We start from the raw sequence: 23611 nt of genomic DNA, 5'->3' as shown, positions 1-23611 counted from the left end.
GCAGCATAGTCACAAAGGGCATTCAAAGTTAAAGAAACTGCTAAATAAATTTTAAAAAGCCTTGCACTGCAGACACCAGAGCCCTAACTGCCCAGCTTCGCCAGCAGCAGAGGGGATGTTGTGTTTTGTTGCCTTTGTTGCCTGGCTGACTCCTGCCCTTCCTCACTGCTAATTAGCTTCCCTCCTCCTCCCGCTGCCTTTCTCCTTCAGTGCCTGCAAGAGGACTCTGACATCAAGACTCACAGGCCTTTCGTCGCAGTGATGACCACTCTTTGTAAATGTAAGAACCAGGTCAGCAGGAGCCTCACCAGGTGAGATCTTGGGTTTGGGATCTGCAAGGGAGAGAATTCAGAACATTTTGTATTTTTTGCTTCTCACGGCCAGCTTCTCTGCTTCAGAATTGGTCACCCTTCTTGGCTTCTAGGTTTGGGGTGAAGCCGTGCCCCATCTGCCTGGGAGATGCACAGGATCCTGTCTGCCTGCCCTGTGACCATGTATTCTGCGAGCGCTGCGTCAAAGTTCACCTCACCCAAGGGCACATGGGATGCCCTTATTGTTTAACTGACTTGCCAGACAGCTTCTCTCCTTCTGTTTCCCAGGAGCACCGGTAAAACACCCTTTCTCTTGAGAAAGCTTCCTCTTTTTTCTTCCTTTTTTGCAAATACAGTATTCAGAAATATATTAATCTTAGAAAGCCTGACAGAGAAGTGTTCTAAGAAAGACAACTAACTACTTATGTACCTTTATAAACACCTAGTATCTGAAAATTATCCTCTCCTCAAGACATACATGTATACAGATTAGGGAGATAGAAAAATTAGAGGAAATAAACCAGAAAGTCGTAAACTAAATAAAGCCATCACAAGTGACCCAAAGAATTTAGATGCAACTGGTTTATCCTCTTGATATGTAAATTCCATCCATGTTCTATGTCCTGAGGATAAAGCTAGCTCTTACCTGGCTAAGTGCCTTTCAGGGCAGTAGTTAAAATTAGCCTAAGTGGTTGGTTTTCCTTCCGGTTTTCCTCCATTCTGATGCCTCCTGAAAGCGGAGCACAAGACAAGCCCAGTGGATGGGATCTTTGAGAAACTCTTGGGATATGAAGACTATTGCTAGATGGTCCAAATGATCAAAGTGTTTCTCAAAAGAGCCAAGTGTATGTACTGTCTGCAGTTTTGGAGATTGGTTCCAATCAATGTAAGGAGATACTTGCATCTTTTAATTAAAAAAAAAAAAATGCTGTCCAAATCCCAAAGCACTCTGTAGGGAGGGATTCTGGAACACATTCTACAAGCCTTTTGACCGTGGTTTTCAACGATTCCTAAGGGAGGTCATCGAGAAACATGCTCGCTTCCGGCAGATGTGCAATAGTTTCTTTGTGGACCTAGTTTCCACCATGTGCTTCAAAGACAATTCTCCACCTCAGAAGGATGTGGTCGATATTCTGCTGTCTTTACTCTTTGTAGAGAAGGAGCTCTTTCGAGAGGCTTCCCAAAGTGAGTGGTTTTCTTCCTATAGACTTAAAAATTCAGTTCTTCATCTCACTCTTTACGTCTGATGTGAACGATGATCTACCTTTCTCCTTCTGGTTTAAGGACGCCGTGAACACACAAAATCTCTTTCTCCTTTTGCTGATGTTGTGGATAAGACCCCTGTCATCCGCTCAGTGGTACTGAAACTGCTTTTGAAGTACAGGTGAGCACCACGAACGTGGAGTTGCCTCTAGCATGCCTTGACTTCTTTTTATTCTCCTCGTGGCTTTTTCTTTGCTGCCAAGCATTCTTTGCAGAACCTGTAGCTAGTTCATGATTTGGGGAAGCTTTTTCAGCAAGAGACCCCCTTGTTCCTTTATCTGTATGGGTTGTGTCCTTGACATATTCACATACTGGCTATGAGTTCAGTCTGCCTACAAGCACATGGTTAGGAAGAAGAAGACAGATTTGGGGGAAGGGTGCAAGGTGTCGTGACACACGCGGGAAGCCGGGAGTCAGGAATCTGCGGTTCTCATCTCAGTTCCACAGCTACAAAGTTTTGTGTTTTTTTTGGATGATAAGTTAGAATCTCCCCTCACCCTCCTTGCCCTTGATGTTGTCTAAGTTTTGCTTCAGCTCTTAAGTTTCTCTGATTCTATAAATGAACAGAGAAGCCCATGTGGTGCGTCAGCTCAACGGTCTTGTCAAATTATGCTATTTTAGAACATTCTTAGAAAGCTGATCTGTAGGGGGCTTCCCTGGTGGAGCAGTGGTTAAGAGTCCACCTGCCAATGCAGGGGACACGGGTTCAAGCCCTGGTCCGGGAAGATCCCACATGCTGCAGAGCAGCTAAGCCTGTGCACCACAACTACTTGAGCCTGCGCTCTAGAGCCCACGAGCCACAACCACTGAGCCTGCGTGCCACAGCTACTGAAGCCCGTGTGCCTAGAGCCCGTGCTCCGCAACAAAAGAAGCCACTGCAATGAGAAGCCTGTGCACCGCAACAAAGAGTAGCCCCTGCTCGCCACAACTAGAGAAAGCCCGTGCACAACAACAAAGACCCAACGCAGCCAAAAATGAAAGAAAGAAAGAGCGAGAGAGAAAGAAAGAAAGCTGATCTGTATTCAGAGGCTCTTTTGGAAGATACTTGGTATCCTCAGCCTGTGTTCTGACTTGATAGAATACACCTTGAGGTGATGGGAAAATCAAGATGCTGTAAGAAAAGTTCCAATAGAAACAACTGTTTCTAACTTAAATGTCTGAAAGGTGACTCAGGATGGAGATTAGATTTACATTTAAGCATGGATCTGCTGCAGCCCTGTCCACGGACATTTTATTTTGCTTCTATTTTTTCCCCCCATTATTTGTGAAATAGTTTTTTCAAACAGGATTCCTGGAGGATTTTCAAATAAAATACATTTTCTTACAGAACTAGTATCTTACTATACCTGAAAATGGCTTTTAAGGCATCCATGGAAAGAGTTGACTTGAGATGTGAGAAGAGCCTCTTTTGATATTCTGTGATTTTTATCAATTTTGGTAAATGTGTGAAATCTGTATTCATTTGAATCTCTTTGCTTAGAGAAAGGGAACAGTATCATCAACATGCATACCTCTTGACATATAGTGTAGACACATTAACATGAGAACAAACAATGCTTAAAGGTAAACACTTTGTTTTGAAATATTTAGAGAGTAAAATTTACAGAACTGATTTTGAAATAAAAATCTTGAGACATAAAACACAATTTAAAAATCTGCATTGTCATTCCCTGGGTTGAGAAATACTTGTTTGTGTCGTTACTTTTGTGATTCGAGTATTTTCGTGTATTAAGAATCAGTCAGGGGCTTCCCTGGTGGCGCAGTGGTTAAGAATCCGCCTGCCAGTGCAGGGGGCATGGGTTCGAGCCCTGGTCCGGGAAGATCCCACATGCCATGGAGCAACTAAGCCCGTGTGCAATAACTACTGAGCCTGCGCTCTAGAGCCTGTGAGCCACAACTACTGAGCCCACGCGCCTAGAGCCTGTGCTCTGCAACAAGAGAAGCCCCCGCAATGAGAAACCCACTCACCACAACTGGAGAAAGCCTGTGCACAGCAATGAAGACCCAACGCAGCCAAAAAGAAAAAAAAATCACTCAGACCAGACTTAGACATACTTTGTGGAAATGTAGGCATCCATTCTTTAGGCAGACCCGTGTGGGGGACAACATTGATGAGACTACAAATAACACTAAGATATTATCTGGCTTTTTCAACATGTTGACATTTACACTGATGTTACTAAAGTAATGAAGGGTGAATGTGCTAGCATCTTAGCATGAGGAAAACCCTGGTATTGGCCATTGTTTCCGTCAGCAGCAAGCACATACAGTTTTTAAAAATGCCAATTTCACTTAATGTCCTTGACGAAGCTATAAAAATTCTTAATTTTACTAAATCTCCACCTTTGAGGATATGACTATTTAATATTCTGTTGAAATGAGAGATGCACAGAAAGCACTCCGGCTGCACACCAAGGTACAGGGTTATCTCAAGGAAAACCACTCATGTGGTTTTTGAGTTACATGCTAACTTGGCTGCTTTTTTTATGGAATACCACTTGTACTTGAAAGAATGACTGACAAACAACACTTATTCAGACTTGGGCATTTGGCAGGTGTTTTCCTGAAACCAAGTGATGTGAGCCTGTCACATCAAGGAAGAGAACTGATGGTTTTGTTGCTAATGATAAAATTCAAGCTTTTAAGCAAATACTAAAATTTTGGCAGGAATTCTCTGGTAGGTCAGTGGTTAGGGCTCCACGCTTTCATTGCCAGGGGCCTGGGTTCAATCCCTGGTTGGGGAACTAAGATCCTGCAAGCCATGCAGTGTGGCCAAAAAAATAAATACATTAAAAAAAATTAAAATAAAAATTTGGAAAACTTGTATCTTCCACCGGGAGCCTATCAGCTTTCTAATACTTACAGACCTTTTGATGATAATGAATGTGAGTTTTTAAAAAATATATCATAAAATAAAAATGTGTCAACATTTGCCAGATCTGCACAGCTCAGTGAACCGGTATTTTTGAAGTGACTGATGCTTGATGTCAGAGAATTTTGCATTGATCAAAAAGAAATCCATTTGAAGTGCAAGGCAGACCATTTGATTTTAATGTAATTGACTATGAAAAGTGCATTGATAGGGTTTCAGATTGCACATTGCAACTAACCTTTAGAAATTATTATTTATCAAGTTTTGGTGTAGTGTCAAAGGAGATTATTCACAGTTACCTGAAAAGGCTACTAAAATATTTCTCCCTTTTCCAGCTACATAATGTGTGAGACCAGATTTTCCTCATATAACTCAATATAGTGCAACCAATTAGAAGCAGAAGCAGATTTGAGAATCTAGTGAACTTCTGTCAAGCCAGGTGTTAAAGAGATTTGCAGGAGTGAAAAACAGTACCCCTCTTCTTACTAATGAATTTTTGTTTTGGAAAAGCTTTTTAAAAAGATTATTTATGTTAATATGTAATGAGTTTAGTATGGTTATTTTTAATGAATTGATAAATATTTTCAAATTTTTTCTGTTTTAATTTCTAATACTGTAAATATCAATAGATGTAATCCACAGAAACAAAAGCTCTCTGGGGTTCTCAATAATTTTTAAGTCTGTAAAGGAGTCCTGGAGCCAAAAAGTTTGAGAACAGCTAGTCTAAAATAGGGAATTTTATATTCCTCCAAGTTGGTGCTAGAATATTCTTCATAAAATCGTGTTACAAACTATACATACACATGTATGTATGTATATATAATTATACAGGAAGGGGGGATGGATAACAGGCAGATAGATACATACATACATACCTTTTTTTTTTTTTTTTTTTTGGCAAAATGAGTTTCTAGACCTGAACTAACCAGGTATAATATTTCTCCTTCCATAGCTTCCATGACGTGAAGGATTACATTCAGGCTTATTTGTCCCAGTTAGAAAAGAAACCGTTCCTGGCTGAAGATAAAGCTGAATTGTATGTCCTCTTTAGCAACTGCCTGGAGGTAAGCTGATTATCACCTCCCTGCATTTCTTTTTCAAACTCTCCAAACCATGTGGTTTATGTGATGGAATAGTGTTTTTCTGAAAATTTACAGACTGTAGATTAGGTGGTAACATTAACAGATGCTCCGCTCCATGCAGGGGAAAAAAAGTTTCAGAAACGTTGCTTCTGCCCTCAGCAGTTGTCTATATTGGCATTTATGTGCATGTGCATGAGGGGGGAAAAAAAGCATAGAAGAATATGCCACCAAAGTTGTCTCCAGGTGGTGAGATTGTGAATACTTCTAATTTTTATTCGCTTCATATTTTTGTTACTTCCAAAAATCTTACAATGCGTATGAAAAAATCATATTAGATTTAAAAAATTTTCATCATAGCTTTTCTTTTTCCCCTCCTTCTTGCCCCTGAAATAAAAAGGGGTATTAGTTTTCCATGATTCAAAAAATGTACACTCAAACCCACCACACTATTCTTTATCCTTCCTGCATTCTCCACGACCACACTGTGGAAATTTCGAAGGTGGGGGACTCGCAAATAAAAAAGAATAATATCCTTTCTTTCTATGTTCTATGTTCCCTAGGATTCAATACATGAGAAGAATAATACTTTCTTCATAAGGGATGAATCGAAATACCTAAGAGAGGAAGCCCAGTTCCTTAAGATGTACCAGCCAGTGGGATGCAGCCGAGAGCCCACTGGCGAGGCCTCGGTGGAGTACCTGCAGGAGATGGCCCACATCCGCCTCTGTCTTGACAAGGCTTCTGAGATCCTCTCTGAGCTTCAGGATGGCTCAGGCAGGTCTTCTTCCCAAACTTTCTTGACCACAGGCCGGGAGCCCCCATGATTTAGAAATTCAGGAAGTGTGGGAAGCTGGTTCTCGGAGTAATACTGGTCTGTACCATGTCCCTTTTCTTCTAGATTAGTTCTTTCACTGTGAATTCCTAAAGGGGAGGCCCCGGAACTCTTACTAGCCTCTGTTCCAGACAGTTAACTAACAAGTACCCTCAGCCGTCACTCAGCCTTTCTCGTTGGCTCTGCAGAGATGGCGGAGGAGAAGTGTCGCTACCTGCGGCAGGTGGAGCACTTCTGTGCCCGGGTCCAGAATGACTGGTACCGAGTATACCTGGTGAGGAAGCTCACTAGCCAGCAGGGGATGGAGTTTGTGCAGAGCCTCTCCAGACAGGACCATCCGGCCCACTGGGTGTTTCCCAGGGGAGTCATTGCACAGCAGGTAAGAAGGGTGGTCCCAGCAGCCCCTGTGCTATCTCAGCTCCACACTGCCCGCCCCCCAACCCCAGGAGCGGGGCTGCTGCTCCTCCATTCCTCCCTTGACCTTTTCCCACACCCATCACGGAAAATGCGTGCATCTGTTCTGGTCTTCTCCTCTGTTTCTGTGCTTCAGTTGATTGACCCAGCTCGTGATCACGTTTAGACCGCCTGCCTAGGGGAAAGATATGTGTGTGCATGCGTGTGTATGTGTGATGTGTTTGTCACCTACCTGCGCAGCATATGTAGGCATCACTTCTGATAGAGTTTGACACAGGGAAAGCAAAAGAATGATTCTGTGGCTTTGGCTTTTAGCAAATTGAAAGTCATTCAGCCAGGGATTTCTCTGGTGATGCAGTGGTGAGGACTCCATGCTCCCAATGCAGGGGGCCCGGGTTTGATCCCTAGTCAGGGAACTAGATCCTACATGCATGCTGCAACTAAGAGTCTGCATGCCACAACTAAGACCCGGCACAACCAGAAAAATAAATAAATACTTAAAAAAGAAAAATCCTTCAGCTTTCAGAATAAGCCCTTTTTATCCTTGGCAGGCGAGATAGGAAAGGACTAAGGATGACAGAGTTGCAGCCATTTTGGCTTCAGGGCTGCTCAGTGGTCCTTTCCTAGTGCTCAGAAATGAATGAATTTTTACTGTCCTGGAGTTAGAAAAATGGCACTAAAAATCCTGGCTTTTTGTTTGCCCCCAGTTGGAGCTTAGGGCTAACGTATTGAAGTCCTTCGGTGCCCTACTCTGAGTGCCGAAGGAAAGCAGCCACAAGATCACCTCCCCCAGATTCTCACCCACTCCCCGCTCTTCATCTATTGAGGAGGTGCTTCCCAAACAGCAGTGGGATGTCATGCCTCAGTCTGGACCCGGAAACCGGGTTCAGCTGCCTTTAAACTTCTTATGATTGCCGGGTTCCTTTACCTATCAAGAAGGTTCTTCTTTCCTAAGCATTCCTCACACTGTCCTCACCATGATTAACCCCTGTGTTCCTGGGGTTGCAGAAGGATCATACAGGCCAGATGGATCAGTATCTGGTGCATGGGGACAACTACAAGGCTCTCCGCGATGCAGTGGGCAAAGCCATTCTGGAGTGCAAGCCCCTGGCCATTGAGACTGCTCTGGAGGTATGTTGGACTGGGAGACTGCTCTGTGTACACAGTGGCCCCTCAGAGCCTAAGTCTTGTCTTGTTGGTGTCAAATGATGCAGCGAAAGAGGCCCCACAGGGTGACATGCTGCATCAGAAGTCTTATGCTCACGGCCTCACGGGCTCGCCTGGCAAACAGGGGAGCATCAGTGGTTGATTTGGGGTGGTGGGTTTGCGTGAGGCCACCGGCACCTCCTTTCTGATTGATTCATTTATGTCCATTATTTTCTTTGAGACCCTGCTAAAAAGTCACTTCCTCCAAGATTCCTCAGCTCTGACATGTGATGGCACAGGAAGCAAAACCTGTATCTGTGTAGCCTCATAATTCCCATAGAGGCATATGCATGTGTTTATTTTAATAGATACAGGGTTTTTAGAATCTAATCTTTCAATTGTTCTGCTCATGTTTCCTTTTTGAGTCCTTGTTTACCCTGGCATTTTGCTGGTAAAAGAGGAAATAAATATCTTATCGCTGCTCAGGAAAAGTTTCTAGGACCAGTGAAGTAGTCAGAAAGAGAACAGATGGTGATCTCTGTTACTTCTCTTGTAAGCTATCTGATAAATATGCATTGAGTTTAATATGAGGATGTTTATGAACAGTTGTTTTTCCAGAAGATGGTCCTTGAGGTGCAGGGTCCCAGGCGCCCAGGGTCTTGGGAAAGGCTCCCTCAACCTCTCCAAGGCTTAAGGGCTGATCTCATTCCATATTCATATACAGATCACATGGGATTCTGGCCGTGAGCTAGATTTTTTAAAGTCTCACTTGATATCCTTGCTTTTTCAGGCCTGCAGGAGCTCCACAACTCAGCAGGCCGCCCACCTAATGTTAGCGCTTTTTAGAGAGGTCGCGACTTTGTACAGATCCCACAGTGCAAACCTCCATCCTAAGCCACAGGTGAGTATCAGCCTTCAGGGCTGTGTTCACAGTCTCATAATTTGGAGGGGCTTTTTGAATAGAGGTGAAAGTCACAAGCACTAGTTATACCCCAAATTTTTAAAATTCTAGGATCAGGGTTTCCAGCCTTCTTGTGTGGAGCAACTACTTTCTGTTTCATCCAATGCTTTTAGAGTAACAGTTAAAACAGTCAAGAACATAAGATAATGTTTTCCAAAATTATGAAAACTAGTGCTTGGGTATGTGGTTTCTGTGTTTGTACAGGAGAATTCTCTTCTCCAGATAATTTCCCTTCAAACAGCAACCATTTAGCCATCCTAAACTTGATATTTAAAAAAAAAAAAATCAGTTATTTTAATGCAAATAACTTTATCTGTCTATTTATTTATTTATTTTTGGCTGTTCCACACGTCTTGCGGGGATCTTAGTTCCCCAATCAGGGATTGAACCTGCGCCCTCAGCAGTGAAAGCGCGAAATTGTAACCACTGGACCACCAGGGAATTCCCCTTAACCTTGATATTTGATAGGTATTTGCAATCAAAAATGTATGAGTGACATAAGAGCAAACCTTTGGTTTTCTCTCACTATTCACATGATATTCTGCTTTGTTGTATTTTAATTTCTTTCCTGTCAGCAATGTGAGGCTATGGAGAAATTCATTGAGGAAAGAAAGACCTTGTCTCCTGATATCAGACGTTTTGCAATATCCCTTGTGAACAATGAACTACCCCTGCTGAGGACGGGCCCTGGGGACAACAGCCTTGAAGGGACAGTAATAGAAATGGCTATTCATGTTGCAACCATCCTTCTCTGTGGACAAAGCAAAGTCTTGGAACCCCTGAAGAATTTGGCCTTCTCCCCAGACCTCATGGCGGTAAGATTAGGATATGATTGCATCCACGTTCACAGGAAAAATTTTAGAGACCTAGCCAGTACCTCAGAAACTGTTGAACCTGTTTATCTTCTAGATTCTCCATCTGCCTCTGTCTCACTTGACCCTTTAGTCCACAATGATGGTGAAAAACTTGCCTTGCCCTTTGTTATCTCACAGGGAGCTGTTCTATGTTCTTCATAGAGAGCTTTTTAGGTCAAGAAGAAAGAAAATCAAGGTCACGTTCTTACTCGAGGCCTCTTGCTGATCAGTGACAGCCCGTCGATATGCTCACTTAGCTAAAACCAGCCCTGCTCTTTTGACTTTTCAGAATGCCTTTCTTCCAACGATGCCTGAAGACTTGCTTGCTCAAGCTAGGAAGTGGAGGGGTCTAGAAGGAGTCCACTGGTACAGTAAGTGTTGGCCTGAGGTGGAATCCCACTCCTGAGCTTTGAAGAGCATCCTAAAACCACATGAGACATTGTTATAGAATTGGGGTCCACGGGTTTGCCCCCGAAGGTCCTAATGTGCTGGCCTCCTTCTGCCGTGGTTGCCTTTGCAGAACATGAACAGCTTGCAGGAACTGGTACCCTGTTGAATGTGGATGAGCCAGATTATTTTTTTCTTAGTCACAGGGAAAGGGTCTTTTAGGGTACACTTCTGTTCCCTGGAATATGCCCTTTGGGGAGAAGGGGGTGCTGGGAACCACATGAGAGGCTCAGTCAAGGGCCAGCTCACAATGCAGCCACGTTTTTGACCCAAAGATAGTTCTTTTAGAAATATAGAACTGAAGGAGAAAATACTATAACCCATGACTTTATGTAAATTTTGCTGTTGCCTTGAGTAGATAATCTTTTTAAACTAGTTTTAAAAGTTGTTATAAAACCTGCTCATAGCAAAAAGAAAAAAAATCAAAGAGAGTGAACAGGAGGGTATAAAATACTATCCACCCTGCCTCCAAAAGTAATCCCTGGTATGGACCTGTAATCTAGTTTCTCTTTGCTTTGTGAAATTAAACACAGACATTATTTTTCAGTGATACCAGTTGAGCTCCTGGTATGTGTCAAATATCTAATGAGTTCTAATATCTAGCAAAGTTCAAGATTTCTGGTAATGTGCTTGGGACATCAAATCCACATCAGCATTTGGTTAGACCAGAGAGGAGGGAGTTAGCTTTCCCTTTTAACCGTGGGTCATTAGGTGAAACCTCACCAGCCAACATGTGTCTTGTTCTTTTAACAGCATGTCCCAATGGTCACGCGTGCACTGTAGGCGAGGTGAGTCTTGGTATTCAGGGTAGGGTTTGGGGGGTTCAAAATGTGTGTTCCTCCAGGTCTGAGGAGGGGAGCTGTGGAGGAGGAGGATGGATAATGAGGGTCTGGACCTTTCGGGAGAACATAGACTCATTTTGCCGGCTATTCTAGGTATTATGACTAAACATCCAAATGGTACTAAGGTTTTCCAGCCAGGGTTTCTCAGTCTCAGCCCTGTGGACATAATGCCTTATTGTGGGGATGGCCTGGGCATTGTTGGAGGTTTAGAAGCACTCCTGGCTTCAACTCACCAGATGGCAGTAGTATCCCATCTCACACAGTGTGACAAACAAAACTGCCTCCATACATTGCCAAATGTCCCTTGAAAGACAAAACTGCAGGACAGGAAGCACTGCTGGCCGTCCTTCCTGGCCACTGCAGCACAAAATCAGTGACACGGGTCTTTATGTGACGACAAAGTGTTGACTAGACCGTAGGCTGGATTACTATCCCAGGGAGGAGATAGGGTCTAGATACCAAAGGATAGGAAAACGAGACACATATCTTTTAAGCCCGTTGGGGGAAGATCTGTGTATTGTTCATCTCTGAATCCCAAAGCATCTAGCCAGGGCCCTTCATAGTGTCATCCATACTTGCTCAGAACAGGCTATTGAATTGAAACAGACAAATGTTATTTAATAAATAAGCGACCTGGAGGATAAACCTGATATATGCATTTTACTTTATCTTTCTGAGCTTCTTACTTCCTTGTCCATGAAACAGGATTAAAATAGATTCTTCCTAAAACTGCTCCTGAAATTCTGTGGTCTGGGAATCTGAGACTGGTTTGGTTTGTGATAGACTGTTATTCAGTGTATATAGTAGCACACAATCTGATTTTGAAAAATGAGCCTTTGGAAGTAGTGAATCATATGGTTACATTTTTTAAAAATAAAAAAGTCCAAATGGTGTTAGGGAAATCAGTTTGGAAGCTGCTATAGTATTCCTGGTGTTAGATAGTGAAGCAGTAAGGCCGGTGTGATAGGTGGGGGAATGAATGGAAAACAGTGATGAATATGAGAAAGGAAGGTTGAGTTTTATATATTTGTCTATAAAGTGACTATTTAGGAATAAAACTTAAATTGTCTTTACTTTTTAAAAGTCTAAATTTGCCCACATACAACATAGTTGGCATGGAGTGCCTGCCCTGTCTCTCAGGGCTCCTGTAGCCCCACCTGACACACACATACGCTAAAGGAAGCAATCGTAGTGGCGTCCGCTACCTCCTGTGGTAAGTATGTGCTCATTTGCACGATGGCATTTGTCCAAACTGAGCTGGGGTCGCATTTTTGTTTATCCTAGTGTGGATTGCCGATGGAACAGAGCTTTTGTATTGACTGTGGTACCCCAATTGGAGGGATTGATCACAAACCAAAGGATGGATTTCATGTTATCGAGTATGTAAGATGCTGTCTCCTTTCTAAGCAGTCAAACCATGGGCTTTGGGGCTGTTTCTATTCCAGCTGATAAATCAATACTAAATATAGTATCAATTACTATTGTACATTTGGACCTGGGTCTTGTTGATATCAACACCAAGGTCCCTGTGGTCATTCATTAGTGAGGCATTTGATCTGTCATTGGCTAACTGGGCTCTTAATGCAAAGCAGACCACACGTTAATACTTATTAATACTTGTTAATTCAGATGTCTTCCATTTGAATCCTGAGCACAACCCCTGTAGAAATTGCTTGACATAAACAGGTGACCAATTTCAGAGGCACATTTAAGTTTGTCACTTATAAACTCTCTTAGCTTACTCTTTTTTTTCCCAGAAAAATAGAGGAGACATAGTCAATCTTATCAAATACTTCAGAATCCAGCTAAAAATCTGATCTCATAATCCCACACTTGCTCATGAGATGAGTATGGTTACACATGCTCCCTTAATAGGAGGTGTGACCTCTCTACGTTCATCATATATTCTAGCTCTTTTAGTGCTGTTACAGTTTAAAATATGCTAATCTGTTATCTCCATAAACTATCAGAATGTCCTAGAATCTCCAATAGCTTTGCAACTGAATGTACCCATCACACTATACCTCCCATCTGGGTGTGATGCCAAATCCTTTGCCAGACCTTGGATCCCAGTTTTTGATGTGGGAAAAGGAGAACAGTGTGTACATATTCCCATGGTAATGTCAGCTATTCCAAACTCTGACTGTCCTTTGCCTGCCTGCTCCCCTGACCCCCGACAATGATTCAGTGGAAGAAGCAGGTCCAGACCTCCATCCTGACACATGGCCCCAGGACTAGCACAAACAGCCAGTTTTTTATGCTTTCAATTTTTTTTTTTTTTTTTTTTTTTTGGCTGTGTTGGGTCTTCGTTGCTGCACGCGGGCTTTCTCTAATTGTGGCGAGTGGGGGCTGCTCTTCGTGGCGGTGCGGTGGCTTCTCTTGTTGTGGAGCACGGGCTCTAGGTGCGTGGGCTTCAGTAGTTGTGATGTGCGGGCTCAGTATTTGTGGCACACAGGCTTAGTTGCTCCGCGGCATGTGGGATCTTCCCAGACCTGGGATTGAACCCGTGTACCCTGCATTGGCAGGCAGATTCTTAACCACTGCACCACCAGGGAAGTCCTTCAAAATTATTATTATTTTTTAATTGAAGTATAGTTGATGTACAATATTATATAAGTTATAGGTGTACAATCTAGTGATTCACAATTTTGAAGGTTATACTCCATTTATAGTTATTATAAAATATTGGCTATCTTCTCTGTATTGTACAATATATCCTTGTAGCTTATTTTATACATAATCGTTTGTACCTCTTGACCCCCTACCGTTATACTGCCCCTCCTCCCTTCCCTCTCCCCACTGGCAACCACTAGTTTCACAAACAGCCACTTTACACTGTTGTGGGCTTTTAGTCAGCCAGAGAGGTCAGTCTATAAAGAAGAAGACTCGGGCTTCCCTGGTGGCGCAGTGGTTGAGAGTCCGCCTGCCGATGTAGGGGACACAGGTTAGTGCCCCGGTCCGGGAGGATCCCACATGCTGCGGAGCAGCTGGGCCTGTGAGCCATGGCCTCTGAGCCTGTGTGTCCGGAGCCTGTGCTCCACAACGGGAGGGGCCACAACAGTGAGAGGTCCGTGTACCGCAAAAAAAAAAAAAAAGAAGAAGAAGAAGACTCTTAGGACAGTGGTCTAGGACTTCCCTGGTGTTCCAGTGGTTAAGATGCCACGTTTCCACTGCAGGGGGCATGGGTTCAATCCCTGGTCAGGGAAGTTCCACATGCCGCATGGTGTGGCCCCCCACAAAAAAAAAATCTTCTAATATAGGAAAGTAGTCTAGGCTTAGTAGAATATGTAATTTAACATTGTTTTCTTCAAAACTCTAAACCTGGTCTCCAGGTCCTAAGAATGGGAAGTGTGCCCCCAGAGCTGAGAAGAAATGGTGATCTTCAGCCTTCACCCTGTCTTCTCTTGTCCTTTCCAGAAACAAGATGGACAGAACTCAGACTGGCCACGTGCTGGGAAACCCACCACCGAGAGGCGAGGCCATGGTATCTGACCGAGAGCTGTCCCCAGTGGTCTTCCTTCTCATCCGGCTACTCACTCATTTGGCTATGCTTTGGGGAGCTGCCCAAAGTCCCCAGGTAGAGCACTGTACTGCCCAACCATGTGTTTATTAGTTTCTACAGTAATTTTTTTCACACTGAATCCTTTTGTCTAAAAAGTCCTAGCCAGTTCTTGGGAAGGCCCTGCAGGGTCCTGCTTGGTTTCATTGTGACTAACCCCTTTCCCGCTCCAGAGTTCTCTGATTTTGCCCCTTGAAACACAAGACTACTTCCTGGGTTTGAATGCTGTGAGGTTTGTGTGTTGTGCCCTTACTGACATCAGAGGCAGAAACTATATAGGGAGTATGGGGAAGATCTGAGTGGCAGAGTGCTTGGGTAAGGGAAAAGAGATTAATGAATTTGTCCATCCCTTCCTTTCAGAGAGTATGAATGTACTGCTTCTCTGATAACTAAGTATCCTTAGCTAGGATACTTGGTAGAAATAAGTAACTATTTTCTTAGTCCTCTTTGAAGGTCCAATCTGTGGTTCTAGGTGTTCTCATTCATTAGAATATTATTGGCAATAGTAACACACAAGGAATGCTTTACCATATAAAACAAGTCTTATTAGCTTACATTTATTAGTGCATGTAGATTCAGATGAAACATGTTGAAGCCTGATATGAATTCTTTTTTTTTTTTCCATAGAAGGCATAAGATTTATTCTAAAAGTAACTCGTTGAAAGTTTAAAAAAGGAAATAGTTATAAAAGATAACCAGCAGGGTGATATCAATATGACCTCAAGTTAACTGTATATGATACCGGTTCTTTACTTTGACAATTAGATGGATATCGAACATTAGAATTAAAACACTTAATATGAAAATACTTTATTTTTTATTTATTTTAAAATTTTTATTTATTTATTTATTTATGGCTCTGTTGGGTCTTCGTTGCTGCGCAAGGGCTTTCTCTAGTTGCAGCAAGCGGGGGCTACTCTTCGTTGTGGTGCACGGGCTTCTCGTTGCGGTGGCTTCTCTTGTTGTGGAGCATGGGCTCTAGGCACGTGGGCTTCAGTAGTTGTGGTGCGTGGGCTCACTAGTTGTGGCTCACGGGCTCTAGAGTTCAGGCTCGGTAGTTGTGGTGCACGGGCTTAGTTGCTCCGCGGCATATGGGGTCTTCCCAGACCAGGGCTCGAACCTGTGTCCCCTGCGTTGGCAGGCAGATTCTTATCCACTCTGCCACCAGGGAAGCCTGAAAATATTTTAGAAGGTTTAATTAAAATCAAAATTGAAATAAAAAATTTAGCATTATTTAAACTATTTTGATCTGAATTTTTAATTGTAATTCTTATAATTTGTACTTTGACTTTTAAATTTTAATAAATCATTTAAAATGTTTAATAAATTATTTAAAATAGTTGGAAAAAATAAAAAGTTCTAGCCACCTCTTGTGGATTTCAAATATATCATTGTTACCTAATGCGAAACATAATATAAAATTCACGTATCCTAATTTTTCTCACTGTGGTCTAGGGTGGTAAGGGGGAACTACTTGTCAGATTATGTAAAGTCAATTTTTAATGAACAGCTCTATGTCTCCGGTCCACAGCTGGGAATGGAGAGGCTAACATAACCATGATTTTACCTGTCTTTCCTGCAGCTCTGGGGAAGAAAGAGAGCAGGCTGCATTTCCTCTAAGTTAATTAACCATGATAGCAAAAAGTTCAGGCTTTGAAAATTCTTTATTTCACACTGAGGATATAGAAGGCACTTGTTTTCAGACTGTGGTCATTTCTGCTCCTGAGCCTTCTCTCGCCACTGCTGTTTGAATCACACTGATATCCCTCCTAGAGACGGTCCTCCGGCTCGGGGCTGCTTCTTCACCCCTCCTGACCTCTCCTGAACTTGCCATCTCCTCCACAGACAAGATCTTGCTTGACGTTTTGTCCCCTTGCCCCCACAGGCTTTGATGAACATCATTAAGCCTCCGGTGAGGGATCCAAAAGGGTTTCTGCTGCAGCATATCCAGAGAGACCTGGAGCAGTTAATGAAGATGCTGGGGAGGAGCTCAGACGAGACCGCCAGCGTGGTGCATCTTGTCCTCAGCCACCTCCTCAGACAGCAGGGCTACAGTGAGGAGCCGGGCATGGGGCCGAGGGGCGTGGGGCACAGCCAGCAGAGGAAGCAGCGCACTCATCCTGACCCCAGAGGGAGAGGAAGGGGAAGCAGGAAGACATGCACCTTCCAGAGAGTGGGGGAGGGGAGGACCTTTCCATTGATCCCCTGCTGGGTGTGCTCAGCGTGTTAAATGCCAGTGTATTTGGGAGGCTTAAGTTTCAAAAGTCAGCCTCGGTTGTAGTTTACCCACTGTATGGGGAACATATTGTTGTCGTCCCAAACAGGTGATGTGTGTTAAAGAGACAGCACCATCAGAGAGACTAATGTTTGATAAGCGCTTGGAACTTGGTCTCTTTGTACATCTGTCCTGTTCTGGGGGGGCAGCATCTGCTTTTCCTAAAAAATACTGCCCTTGTGGGCTGACTTAATATATGTACGTGTCCATAATTTGTTACATGAAAAAGCAGGCTATCTATTATGTTCACTAAGCTAATTTTTCTATTTTAAAATTTAAAATCCACACAGAAAGAAAAGGTCTGTAAGACAAGTTAGTAAGAGGGTTACCTCTGAGTGGTGGAATTAAGAACAGTTTTGTTTTCTTTTTGCTTATCTGCAAAAATCTTTTAAAATTACCACTGTAATGACAATGTTATTTAAAATAATAACAACAGCAATAAAAAGTTCTGCTACTTCACAAGAAAATCCATTCCCACTTCAGGAGTTTTTTTGCCAGAAACCAACATCAGTATATATTTTCCATTTAGCAAAACTTTATTTTATTTTAAGCCTCTCATTCTAGTGCAACTTCAAACTAGGTAAGCTCACCCAGTATCATACTGACAAAGTGATCTAATTCTAGAAGCATGCCAACAGTTTCCACAGCACTCTGCATCACGCGGACATCCACAGGGTCCCACCTCCGTTCTCAAGCCCAGCTGGCAGCAGCTGAGGCAGCTGGTGCTACTGCTAGCCACCATTATTTTGCCCCTGGGCTTCTGATTTAAAGTACTGTCCTTTCAGTAATTTTGTTCAGATGATAATAAGATGATAATAATAAGATGATAATTATGTGGGTTAGAGTTTTTAGAGTTCTAAGTTTCTTCATGAAGATCATGAGGTTGGTGGTAGCAGCAGGAGCCATTTTTAAATGCTGAGATTAATTTAGGAAGATATACCCGCCCCCACCCCCAAAAGGAGCATTATTTCAATTTAACATTTATTTAGTGTTTATGCAGATTGCTTTTGTTTCTTGGTAACACACACATTTTTCTTTGTAGGGTCTTTAAATTTTGACGCAGAATTGTCAACCAGAGAAGAGAGGAACAGGTGGGAAAAGCTTGTTGAGACTGTTATTTTGCCTGAACTAAAGGTAAGTGATGCATAGCTACAGGGCTACTTTGGAAAAGTGTGGGAGGGTGTTTCCTGGGCCTCTACTGAGTGCTCGGTCTGTTGTCCCTTCTGGAAGTGTCCCTTATTGAAGCCCTAGGCTAAGCCACAGATTTAGGTGTTCTCTATCCGGTCACCCCACCCTCTTGTTGCCCCCACCCTATCCTGTCCCCTCCCAAGGCTGGTCAGTGTGTCAGGTTGAGGAATTACTGGGAGTTCAGAAAGTGCAGGCAGTAGTTTTCTCTCCGTTACTTTTCACAGCAGAATGTGAGAGCAAGAGGCAGAGAAATAAACCCTGTCAGATAAGAATGTTACTGAGAGTAACTAGGCCCATCAGAAAATAGAAGTCATCAAGTAAAATAATTGTAATAAAATAAAGGTCTCTGAGGCATTCCCTGGCAGTCCAGTGGTTAAGACCTTGCCTTCCACCGCAGGGGGCACAGGTTTGATCCCTGGTCAGGGAACTCAGATCCCACATGCCGTGTGGCAAGATCAATAAATGAATGAATGAATGAAATATAGGTCTCTGAGACTTATTCTGTTTGGGAAGACAAGAACCTACAAATAATGATCACATAAATTATAATAAAAGATGGCAAATATGAATATTTGATTACGGGCTAAAACAAGGAGGGCGGGTCCCTGAATCTGCGCACTGGTAAGGTCACTAGGTGTCCAGCCTGTCTGCAGTAGCATCTCATTTCCAGATCCCATGTCGCTTTCCTTACCTAGCATCTAGATAAAACCCTCCTGGCGGTGAACACTCGGATCAGCCAAGATGAGCGCATCAGCTCCAACCCTGTGGCCAAAATCGTGTACGGTGATCCGGTGGCCTTCCTGCCCCACCTGCCCCAGAAAAGCGTGGTTCACTGCTCTAAGATGTGGAGCTGCAGGAAAAGGATCACCATTGAGCACCTCCAGCACGTTGTGGAGCAGAATAATGGCAAAGAAACAGTGCCCATCCTTTGGAAGTTCCTGCAGAAGGTGAGGCTGCCTCACCGTGAATGCTGCCTACATGTCCCCTGGAGACCTGAAGGCCCCACTCATTTAGTCTGATTAGTCCTGAGAATGGGACAGCCATCAGACTACTTTGATTTTTGAATAGAATGTCTCTGGCAGAAGACTCAGGGATAGAGCAGAGATCTCTAGACACATCAATCTGTATGAGTTGTTTGAAACATAAAGTCACAGGTGAAATATGTACACGAGTTGGAATTAGCAGGTATCTGTAAAGAACTTGAGGGCCAGGAGGGTCTCTCCCAATCACTCAGCAAGAAAGAACACAATTAAAATGTTTCCTTTGTCTTTTCATCTTCACCCCTGCCCCCAGTGCCTGGAGCAGTTAGTCACCAATGAGTGTCTGTTGAATAAAAAGACTCGAGTTGAGGATGCACAGCCAAAATCAAACAAACAAAGAATCTTCCCTGTTCCTGAACCATTAGGAGTGAGGGTGGTGGTGGGATTGTGGGGAGGAAAGCAGTAAAGTGTGTGTCATATCTTTTAGAACCAGAATTACACACGGTTCCTAACTTTAATCCATTTGAACTTTTATTCTCTACAATAGATTTTCTAATCATTTCCCTCCATGGACCAATATATGCAGTCTAGGAAGAAGTAAGATGACTCAGAAATTTCTGTGGGTCAGTTAATGAAAATGAATTCCCAGCGGGAAGGCCATTGTGTTAATACTGTGATCTGTCACGGATGTGCACAGGTCCATTAAACTGAAGAAGCTTAGGTCCTAGGTCTTCAGAACGACACCAGAATAGCGCCAAGCATCATTGCCTAAAAGCTTGGTCTTCTTGCTCTCAGCAGCTCCTCTCCACACCTAGCCCATCTCATGGGCTCAAGAGGCTGCTTTCTTTCATCAGCTTCTGGCAAACACATTTGATGTGTCGGCCCTACGGGTTTGCTCCCCAACCTCTAGAGGGTAGAAGAACACTGGCCAACACGTTGTAAGCAGTCACTAGGTACTTGCTGAAAGAATGGTGTGGCCTGTTCCCCATTCTCAAGTATCATTATGTGTCGTCATGTAAAATGGCATGTTGACCAGATTAAACTACAAATACACGTCCTGAACCAGCCTTGAAGTCTGTTTCCCCAGTACATTAAAAAGTGTTCCTGGTGGTCTTCCCTTCTCTAGGAAGCAGAACTGAGACTGGTGAAATTCTTGCCTGAGATTCTGGCCCTGCAAAGGAATCTAGTGAAACGATTCCAGAATGTTTCAGAAGTTGAATACAGATCCATCAAAAGTTTCATTAGCAGTCACAATTCAGGTAGGTTTCTGCTCTCATAGGGGATCAGGACGATCCATATTGTGGTTCAAAAGGATCAGTCCAACTCGGAGACTCCAGTTCAGGGCTAATGTGTGCTCTGTACCCTAAGCTTGTAGCATAAAGCAGTAGGTGCTGTGAATCCCTGGGACACATTAGAGGCTTTTGCTGTAACAGACAAGCACCTCCTTCTCTGGTTCCTCAAACTCAGCTTTAGTTTAAACAGCATTTAGAACGTGTTGGTGATGGCATGAAGGTAGGGGTCAAAGAGCAAGTAACTCTGTTGGTTTGACCTAGACGGGTAGGTGTTATCTCGGAGTTCTAACAAGTGTTTTGTTTGACAGGTGGGCTGAGGCAGTTATCCTACAACAGAATCATTATCTTTCTGTCGACGTGGAACAAGCTGAGGCGATCGCTGGAGATCAATGGTAAGTGTCAACTCCCCTTTAACACTAAACATTATAGGAGCAACTCTCTGAAGGCCCTTTCCCTCCAGCCTAACTCTTCTTGTTCCACGTCTGCACAGTGCCATGCTGTGTGCATCTAATGCTGGATCTGAGGACTCTTGGTGGGGTGTCTGAGATGAGTGCATAACATATCAGGAAGAGCAAACCCTCAGTCCTCTTGAGTCTATAAATACGGTATCAAAAAGGAGTTGAGAACATTTGAAACTTATCAGCACATAAAATAGAGATGGGAAGCAAAAGCACGCCCGGTTCCCAGCTCTGTGCTGTTGAGGTGGCTTCTGCGTTGCTCCCGCTCCCACCGTGGTGGGCTCCCGGTCCTGATGCTGTGAAAGAAACAGCAGGGCGGTGACTGCCCCTCTGTCGTTTAAAGGTGAGATCAAGCTACCTAAAGACTACTGCAGCTGCAACCTTGATCTGGACACTGACTTTGAAGTCCTCCTGCCGCGCCGCCAGGGCCGGGGCCTCTGCTCCACCGCCTTAGTCAGCTACTTGATTAACTTGCACAACGAAATTGTCTACACAGTAGACAAGTGCTCCAAGGAAGACAACAGGTGAGCGTGCAGGCCCGCAGCAGGGGACACCCTTTCAGCCCAGGAAGTCGTTTCTGAGGTGGCACAAGCAGGGAAGCAGGGTCCCCAGGCCTGGGGACAGCGAGCCAGGCTTCAGGTCCTTCTCGAACAGATACCCTTCGGCCACCCTCACAAGTGTCACAGATTTGCATGTCCCTTCACCTGCACAGCCCTTGGCAACATCAGACAGGAGCTGACTCCATATCACCAGGCCACGACTGGAGTGCTGAGCTCTATCTATCTGTCCCCCAGCTACTCCGTTGATGCCTCCGAGGTCACCGACCTGCACGTCATCAGCTACGAAGTGGAGCGGGACTTGATTCCACTAATTCTCTCCAACTGCCAGTACCACGTGGAGCAGGGCGGGGAGACCTTGCAGGAGTTTGACCTGGAGAAGATCCAGCGCCAGATCATCAGCCGCTTCCTGCAGGGCAAGCCCAGGCTAACCCTTAAGGCAAGGCTAACCTGCTGTATTTATGTGGTCGGCGTGTCTGTTTTGCAGAAGTTGCCCTGAGTGTGGCTTTGATCACAGTGGTTTCAAAGTGAGGAGGGACCAATGGACCCTTCTTCCACACCCCCAGTGTCCATGACCACCCCTGCCATTGGGGCTGACGGCTCTCCGGAGCTGTCTGTGCATCTGGATCCACACTTCATTACCCCAAGGGTGTCTGCAGGTCTCAATGGACTCATCGTCCGGATTTCTATGCCATAATTAATGGCACCACCAAAACCTCATTGTTTTCCCCCTTTTCCTTTAGTCTGCACACACAGTCTGTCATCCGGTGCCCCCGTTTCACCACCATAGCCATCAGGCACCCCCGTTTAACCACCAGAGCCCGCTGCTCTAGTTCAAAGCATCTGTCCTTAAGTTCCACTGCTATGGTAGCTCCCAACTGGTCCCTGCCTTCAGGCTCTTTAGCCCACATTTCTTACATCCAGATCTGCATCCCACCACCCTGTTGGATAACCTTGATGCGCATGTGGCTCAAAAGGCCCTGTGGCCTTGCCCTGAACCTGTCTCCAGCCAGTTCCCCATAACCCCATAACCTCACATACTGGATCACTCTCCCTCCCCTGAATGCACCTTGCACTTCCCCATCTGTTCTTTACCTGGGCTGTGCTTGCTCCTTCCAGGTCCAGTCAAGGGTGTGGTACTTCAGTATATTTATGCTCCTTCCCTGCCCGCAGTTAAACCTGTAAACTGTTTGAGCTCAAGGCTGCTTTTAATTCACTCTGCTCTCCCTGTTAGCAGAGTGCCCCCTCATTCAGTCTGTGCTCTGTGTCCCATTGGGAGGTCCTCATGACCTACTTCGCCCGGCGGTCTGCAGGCCACAGTATTCTATGTGACAGTATGTGCTTGGCCACAAAGGCCAGGCTGGGTTCCTCATGTCACTGTTTCCATAGATTACGGGTTAAACATGGACATCACGTGGCAACAAGGAGCTGCCTGCTTTGCCTGGTGTTGCACTGAATAGCATGGGACTACATTTGAGTTTCTGCTCAAGCATATATTGTCATTTGATGGAAACCTCCACAGTGGATTCCATTTCCAAAGACTTTTTTCTTACTCACTTTAGGGAATACCCACTCTGGTATATAGACATGACTGGAACTATGAACATCTCTTCATGGACATCAAGAACAAAATGCCACAGGTGATGATGATCAATCTTATTTGCATGTGCTTCTGTCTTATCAGAGTGTTTCCATCCATGTTAGGACTCTTCCACCCTCACTCCGGGCATTTGCCATGAGCACCAAAGAGTTTCAGGGCCTCCCTACGTTCAGAGCCCAGGGCTCTTTCCAGACAGCAAGCAGGACAGCAGATCAGCAGAAGTTTTCTTGTTGAGTATAAACAGATTGAAATCTCGTGCTTGTAGTTTTTTAGCAATGATGTCATGACTGTGTATGCTGATGCAAAAGGTTCAGAGAACTTATTTATTCCTGCTTTTCTGGTTTATGTGTGTGTTGTGTGTGGGGGGGGTGATGTATGTGTGTGTGGTTTGTATATGTATGTATATGTCCATATGCATATCTTCACAAAGTTGATTTGAGGATTCAGTGAGTTCATCTCTCTTTCTGTAACATACCTAAATACTGCTGACACTTAACAAGCACCAAGTGTTAACTACTGCTGTTTTGGTTTTTTTTTTTTTTTTTTTTTGGCTGCATTGGGTCTTTGTTGCTGCGCGTGGGCTTACTCTAGTTGCGGTGAGCAGGGGCTACTCTTCATTGCGGTGCGTGGGCTTCTCATTGCGGTGGCTTCTCTTGTTGTGGAGCACGGGCTCTAGGC

General features: G+C 44.2%; 1 protein-coding gene across 1 annotated transcript in view; it reads left to right on the top strand.

The window, feature by feature from the left end:
* The window catches only part of RNF213 (ring finger protein 213), a gene marked incomplete at both ends in the record, with an annotated part of 109436 nt that overhangs the window by 83178 nt on the left and 2647 nt on the right, over nt 1-23611 (top strand). The window contains 22 exons of the mRNA XM_079724652.1: nt 211-311; nt 425-607; nt 1327-1496; nt 1596-1695; nt 5399-5510; nt 6089-6302; nt 6549-6739; nt 7783-7905; nt 8711-8821; nt 9457-9696; nt 10025-10106; nt 10936-10970; nt 12309-12403; nt 14442-14601; nt 16469-16637; nt 17901-17992; nt 18742-18993; nt 20153-20285; nt 20627-20710; nt 21120-21300; nt 21571-21772; nt 22896-22973. Coding sequence (XP_079580778.1) covers nt 211-311; nt 425-607; nt 1327-1496; nt 1596-1695; nt 5399-5510; nt 6089-6302; nt 6549-6739; nt 7783-7905; nt 8711-8821; nt 9457-9696; nt 10025-10106; nt 10936-10970; nt 12309-12403; nt 14442-14601; nt 16469-16637; nt 17901-17992; nt 18742-18993; nt 20153-20285; nt 20627-20710; nt 21120-21300; nt 21571-21772; nt 22896-22973 — 3108 coding nt within the window. The remainder of the gene's footprint in view (nt 1-210; nt 312-424; nt 608-1326; nt 1497-1595; nt 1696-5398; nt 5511-6088; nt 6303-6548; nt 6740-7782; nt 7906-8710; nt 8822-9456; nt 9697-10024; nt 10107-10935; nt 10971-12308; nt 12404-14441; nt 14602-16468; nt 16638-17900; nt 17993-18741; nt 18994-20152; nt 20286-20626; nt 20711-21119; nt 21301-21570; nt 21773-22895; nt 22974-23611) is intronic.

This window comes from Hyperoodon ampullatus (assembly GCF_949752795.1).
Source record: "Hyperoodon ampullatus genome assembly, chromosome: 19".
NCBI classification, from domain to species: Eukaryota; Metazoa; Chordata; class Mammalia; order Artiodactyla; family Ziphiidae; genus Hyperoodon; species Hyperoodon ampullatus.
Note: the sequence above shows the minus strand (reverse complement) of the source record. Positions and strands in the feature narration are given on the sequence as shown.